The sequence below is a fragment of the Leptodactylus fuscus genome, chromosome 3 (assembly GCF_031893055.1).
Source record: "Leptodactylus fuscus isolate aLepFus1 chromosome 3, aLepFus1.hap2, whole genome shotgun sequence".
Taxonomy (NCBI): Eukaryota; Metazoa; Chordata; class Amphibia; order Anura; family Leptodactylidae; genus Leptodactylus; species Leptodactylus fuscus.
In genome coordinates this window covers 153,436,729-153,443,457 of record NC_134267.1, presented here as the reverse complement: position 1 = coordinate 153,443,457, position 6,729 = coordinate 153,436,729, and the positions used below count along the sequence as shown (strand labels likewise).

General features: G+C 42.6%; 1 protein-coding gene across 1 annotated transcript; it reads right to left on the bottom strand.

The window, feature by feature from the left end:
- Positions 1 to 4,622: 4,622 nt before the first annotated feature.
- On the bottom strand, positions 4,623 to 6,330 carry HES1 (hes family bHLH transcription factor 1). Its single transcript, XM_075266696.1, has 4 exons — positions 6,159 to 6,330; positions 5,973 to 6,068; positions 5,790 to 5,877; positions 4,623 to 5,413 (listed from the first exon to the last, which is right to left on the bottom strand). Exons 1-4 carry the CDS (start codon positions 6,264 to 6,266, stop codon positions 4,893 to 4,895), a joined length of 813 nt encoding a protein of 270 aa, XP_075122797.1. The 5' UTR covers positions 6,267 to 6,330; the 3' UTR covers positions 4,623 to 4,892.
- Positions 6,331 to 6,729: the final 399 nt, after the last annotated feature.

Sequence of the window (6,729 nt, the reverse complement as noted above, 5' to 3'; positions counted from 1 at the left end):
AACAGAACACAATTTATATATGAAAGAGAATAAAAAATCATCACCAGGAAACAAAATCACAAATTGAATTAAGATTCGATTTTCAGAAACAATTGCACAACAACTTTCTGTTACATTGCTTGTCTTATGAACCCTGACAGTGTTATCATCAGGGGTGTAAGGGGATGCAGTCACATAGGTGCCCAGGTGCCTTAGGGGGACTATAAGAACTGGCATCAATATTGAGATTGCAGCTTCCATCTGGCTCATAAACCAAGAGACCCACAGATTACCCTAACCACACTAAAGACCTGACACATAGAGACAAAACAAGCACAATAGAAAAGAAGTCACTATAAACAGCAACCAGTCACACCTCATCTAAGAAACTAACATCAGGACCCTATGAGCTAGTTCACACAGTTTTTTGGCAGCGGATTTTGACGCGGAATCTGCCTTAAAATCCGCCTGCCAAATCGGTTCCCATTGACTTCAATGGGAGCCGCTAAATTCTTTTTTAGCTAATAGCGGAAAACAAAAGCGAGATGACCTATCTTGGCGTGGAATTCGCGGCATGAGACTCCCTTCCGATTAGGCTCATTCATTCGGGTTTAATCCGGAGCGGAATGCTGCGACGGGATGCCAGTGCACTGCATCAGCATTCTGTTGTGGCTAGCCAAGCAATATGTTCACACACGTGAAATCCATTTTCCATCATGTGAACATATCCTATCAGTGTGTCAGGGGAAATACTTCACTTTTTATCTGCACCAAAAGCAGTGTAAGGCTAAGGCCCCACAGGCCGGGAAACGCAGCGCGGTTCTTCCCACAGCGCTTTGAACAGAAAGTTTACAGAGATTTCCTCCGTGGACTTTCTGTTACAATTATATCTATGGGGAAGCTGCCGTCGTTTCCGTAGATATAATCGACATGCTGCAATTTTCAAAACCGCAACGGTTTTGGAAATCGCAGCATGTCCACGCTGTGATTTTTTTCTGCAAAATAGGGATAGGATTTGCATGAATCCCATCCACTTTGCAAGTACTGTAAAACGCCGTGATTTTTCCCGCGGTGTTTCCGGCCCGTGGGGCCCCAGCCTAACTCTGACAGTTTACAATATAACACACATGGATTCTTTAATCCTTAGTGTGCTCAGTATGTCGCAGAAATGTTGCACATTTTCATGCATTTTATGCAAGTGGATTTTACTCCTGATCCAGCAAAACCTGTGGCCAAAATGTGTTCACCTACCTTAAAGACTATGCTGTTAGGTCACCAAACAGTGTACATGTAATTAGGGAACACAAAAAAGAATAATTTATTTAGTCCTCCTTTGAGAAAAAAGGAAGACAGGCATCCATTCTCCACGGCCATCTGGCACCCCAGGAGTACCCATTTATATGGATCTCCCATATATTTCAGTGTATGGAGGGATCGATAAAAAATGGCCAAAAATAGGACATTACCTATGTTTTGACAATGGACCATTAAAGTGAAGTTCAGGTGAATAGCCCCCATTCACTGACATTGAAATGAATGCTGCTGTATGACATTCATTAAAAAACTGGACTTCACACAGCCGTTATTCACTATTGTCTGAATGTAGCCTTAGGCCTTATTCACCAGACAGTGAAAATTGGTGGTGTGACGAAGACCACCTTCATCGCTCTACTATTCTGTCCACTTTTTTGAAAAATGGTGAACAGGTCACAAAAAATAGTTACATGCAACAAAAATTGCTACTTTTTCATGCCTTCACACCAGAAAACTGGCTACAAGGCATGATAACTTGGCTGTGTTTTTGTAGTGCTGTTTTTTTATGTCACTTTTGGGATGTTTTTTTGCTTTCTTGGTGATTACTTTCTAAACATAGCATGCTATGGGTATGTTTTTTCCTACACTGAATTGTGAAAAAACGCACATAATACTATGTTTCATCAAATAATATACAAAAAAAATTACAAAAAAATAGGCCATGGTGTGTAAGAACAGATTTAGTTCAAGTACATACATAACAGCAGTGTTGGTTCTTAATTTAAATAGGTGCCAATGGGGTAGAGTGTGAGTGTAAGCCAAGTATAACCTCTAGGGGGCAGCACAGGCTTGTCTAAACTGCTATAAGTAACTGTACCTCGAAGTACCAGACTTCTTGGAATACAATAGTGAAAACTCAGTTATGGCTTTGGACGAACTAAGCTTTAAGCCACAGGCTTATAAGAAGTAATAATCATTTGGCATGGTTGTTGGCCACATGTAGGGTTCAGCATGGCTTCCTGGGCCGTGTCAGTGTACAGGATACAGACAGCACAGCCTGGGGCCCCTGGCTCTCAGCTCTGATCTGTCTTGTCTCGTTGCTTTTCATTGTGGCTTTTACTTCCTAAACACCTGGATTTGTCAGACACCTGGCCCTCCAGACAGAGCGCAACACGTCTGGTTGTTGGGATTTGACATGGAATTCCCTGCACATCCCTGGACTGTCTGAAATTGTCCCATTTAGTTCAGGCTTGTTACAAACTTCCAGAAGAGATGAAACCCGAGAAGTGGGTTATTATTACTACATAGTAGAAGACTACTGTATACTACAAACTACCAGTCTCTGTGTATTATTATATAGAGGGGGAGTATATTAGCAGTGATCAGTCTCTATGTATTATTACTTGGGAGGGGGTATACTACAAGTTACCAGTCTCTGTGTATTATTACATAGAGGGGGGGATGCAAGCAGTGATCAGTCTCTGTGTATTATTACATGGGGGGTATGCTAACAGTGATCAGTCTCTGTGTATTATTACATGGGAGGGGGTATACTACAAACTACCAGGTTCTGTGTATTATTACGTAGAGGGGGAGTACACTAGAAGTGATCAGTCTAGGTATTACTATTATTACTTTGTGATTGAGTATACCAGAAGTGAATAGTCTCTGTGTATTATTACATAGCGGGGGAGTATACTAGAAGTGATCAGTCTCTGTGTATTATTACATAGTGGGTGAGTACACTAGAAGTGATCAGTCTCTGGGTATTATTACATAGCGGGGGAGTATACTAGAAGTGATCAGTCTCTGTGTATTATTACATAGTGGGTGATTATCCCAGAAGTGATCAGTCTCTGTGTATTATTACATAGTGGGTGAGTACACTAGAAGTGATCAGTCTCTGAGTATTATTACATAGCGGGGGAGTACACTAGAAGTGATCAGTCTCTGTGTATTATTACATAGCGGGGGGAGTATACTAGAAGTGATCAGTCTCTGTGTATTATTACATAGCGGTGGAGTATACTAGAAGTGATCAGTCTCTGTATTATTACATAGTGGGTGAGTACACTAGAAGTGATCAGTCTCTGTGTATTATTACATAGTGGGTGATTATCCCAGAAGTGATCAGTCTCTGTGTATTATTACATAACGGGGGAGTATACTAGAAGTGATCAGTCTCTGTGTATTATTACATAACGGGGGAGTATACTAGAAGTGATCAGTCTCGTGTATTGCTATTATTACATAGGGGGTGAGTATACTGGAAGTTATCTGTCTCTGTATTGCTATTATTACATAAGGGGTATACTAATAATAATAAATTTTATTTATATAGCGCCAACATATTCCGCAGCGCTGTACAATTTGTAGGGTTCAAATACAGACAGAAAGATACATTACAAAGAAAGTCATTTCACACAATGGGACTGAGGGCCCTGCTTGCAAGAGCTTAGATAATAGGAGTTATCAGTCTCAGTGTATGACTATTATTACATATCGGGGGATATACCATGAGGTATAGTCTCTGTGTATTGTTATTACATGGAGGGATATACTTGAAGTTATCAATCTCTATGTATTTTATAATTACTACAAAGCTGTTGAAGTTGCCAGTCTCTATATATTAATATGACATTTTGGGCTATACTAGCAGTTATCCTAAGAGTTACCAATCTCTATAAATTATTATTACATAGCAGGAATTATACTAGAAGTTACCAATCTCTATAAATTATTATTACACAACAGGAATTATAATGAGAGACTATAGATTATTACATAGTGGGGACTATATGAGGAGTTACCAGTCTAAATATTGTTATTACATAGCTGGGGTCTATATTTTATTTGGAAACCTAAAATGACTCTCCAATGAAGAGTTGTGAGGCACATGCACATAAATTGTCGCATGGCTTAACACTAGGCGCAGACTACATACTTTTTTCGTTTTGTAGGTGTCATACAACACTCAAAATAGTTTTAAGTAGGTGGTGAATTATTAATAGTGAATTAGTATGTATCCATTAACTATTACGTGAACCCAGTCTAGTACATAGAAAGCTGTAAGACTTCTGTAACACTGGAATAAATGTGAGGTTTATATTTTTTTAGTAGATCTGTGCATTTATCAATAGAAATAAGAAATCACTGTTGCAATGTGAACTATGACATAAAACACATACACTGAAAACTGTGCGCCATTATATTCCTGTAGTTGGTCTTCAGAGTTTATGGACATTCTGGAGGGGTATTACATCTAATTTTATATATCTGTTATACATGGTAATTATTCATCTCTTACCATTATGGGAGTCTTCCAGATTTTTGATAGGATACAACAAGACCTAGGGAAGATAAACACTGGACAAGCTTTTATCTCCAAAATAATACGTTGTGCAGTTTTATTATTAAGGACATTAATGCTTCCACAATAGGAAGAACGTTAAGAGCATAGTCAATGTCTTTGGCATTTCAATAAAAAAAACAAAAATTTCGTGTACAAACGAAATATAAAATGTCAATCTTATAATACAAGGGCACATTCAATATGAACATTTCTTATGTACAGACATAGTGCATTCTCGCTACAGAAAGAAGGGATCACTAGTAGTAACTAATCTTTCTAAAAGAAAGCAAAGTCCATTGTAGTCCATTCACCAGGGTCTCCACACAGAGTCTGCAGTGACTGATGGCATCACAGAGGGGGATACTGCAGCAGGCAGTCCAGAGGCCACATTGGAGTTAGTATAGACTGGGATTACTGATCCATTGTGTGGGAAAGCTGGGTTAGCGATCAAAAAGGCAAACTGTCCATCTGATGCTGGTACTAGCTGAAAGCCACCGTAGACCTTGGCAGCTTCTACTTGAGGGCCACCCATCTTGCAGGGAACCCCACCCATGGGAGTTGGACTTCCTTGTGGAGCACTGGCAGGCAGTTGAACTAATGGCTGTCCAAAAGCTGGGTGTGGGGTGGCAGCTGCTGGAATCTGAGGCTGAGCTGGATAGTTCATGGCATTGATCTGGTTCATACAATTGGCTAGATGCCCCAAGAGCCGGGTCCGCACATCAGTGTTAACTCCTTCACATGTAGATAGGAATCGAGTGACTTCATTCATACACTCGCTGAATCCAGCTCTGTATTTCCCAAGGACTGTGGGGTCTGTACTGAGAGCAGCTGAAGGGAAAAACAAAACATGGTTATTCTATGGACAGGCAAGAAATATACTATATAGGTGTAATTCAGGTATTATAGATGTAGCACAGTACATGCAAGCAGCATACCATATAGATGTGGAGCAGACAGTATCCTATATCCATGCACTATCTAGAGATGGTGCAGCTCGGCTCCTACAGGCGGCACCCCACTGCACTGCCAGTATCAGCTCCCTCCTCCCCCGCCCCTGCAGTAACATGAGCTCCACGTAGGATCTATAAATAAGCCCAGACCGTGGGAAAGACGCGGAGCGCCAGCCCAGTAGAATGAAGCAGAATGCCATTGAAACCGCAGGCGGATGTCTGGGAGCGATGAGTCCGGGAGGGGGAGCACTCACCCGTCATCTGAACTCTCTGCAGGTTCCGGAGGTGCTTGACAGTCATCTCCAGGATATCAGCCTTCTCCAGCTTGGAGTGCCGGGAGCTCTGCAGGGACAGTGACAGCAATGAGTGACAGTCCAATAACACCAGCATAGAGCCCATGTGTGCCAGGAGGCTGCACACAGACATGTGCTACTTACATCTTTCTTCAGGGCATCCAAGATGAGGGTCTTCAGTTGGCTCAGGCTCTCATTGATCCTTGCCCTCCGTCTTTTCTCCATAATGGGTTTGGATGACTATAAAGAAGAGACACAGAGTGAGTGTCCTGAGCTGAGGATGACAACCCCCATCATCCCCTCCGCAGGCAGTCACTCAGGGGCATTTACCTTTCTGTGCTCGGAGGCAGTTTTGGGTTTATCCGGGGTGCTGCTCATACTGGCCGGGGTAGCAGCCACAGGAGAAGAAGAGCTTTTCTCCATCATATCAGCTGGCATCTTCTGCTGTAGAGTGTGCGGGCTGTGTGTCACACGGGGTGCCGCTCCGCCTGGCCTGCTGCCCTGTGCGCCTGTGACTGCCCTCTCCTTGGCTGCGGCTTTATATAGCGCTAACTGCACGCGAACGGCTCGTGTGAAACTTCCCAAACTTTCTTTCCCACAGTAACTTTCAGCCAATGGCAGCGGGGCACACGCGTGGGCTGCGCCAGGCCATTGGCTGCAGGGAGTGACCGATGGAGACCAATGACAAGCCAAGGAACGTGTAAGGGGCGTGGCTAGGAGAGCAGACTGTCAATCAGCGGCACCGCTCTTAACCCTTGAAAGCTGCTGGCCCGGTGTCTGCCCCCCGGACACCCCGCTGAGCCCCACTACATGGGGGGATACACCAATATACTAGGAAGAATTATATGTCCATACATGTATTTAGTTATAAAAGCAGAAAATGCCCAAGTATGTTATTGAT

Bases quoted from the DNA above. Each gene is read 5' to 3' on its own strand.
- HES1 (XM_075266696.1), bottom strand. From the start codon at position 6,266: ATGCCAGCTGATATGATGGAGAAAAGCTCTTCTTCTCCTGTGGCTGCT. The intron at 6,069-6,158 runs GTAAATGCCCCT...TCTTCTTTATAG, and splicing joins CTGCCTCCGAGCACAGAAAG to TCATCCAAACCCATTATGGA. The intron at 5,414-5,789 runs GTGAGTGCTCCC...TTTTCCCTTCAG, and splicing joins GCAGAGAGTTCAGATGACGG to CTGCTCTCAGTACAGACCCC.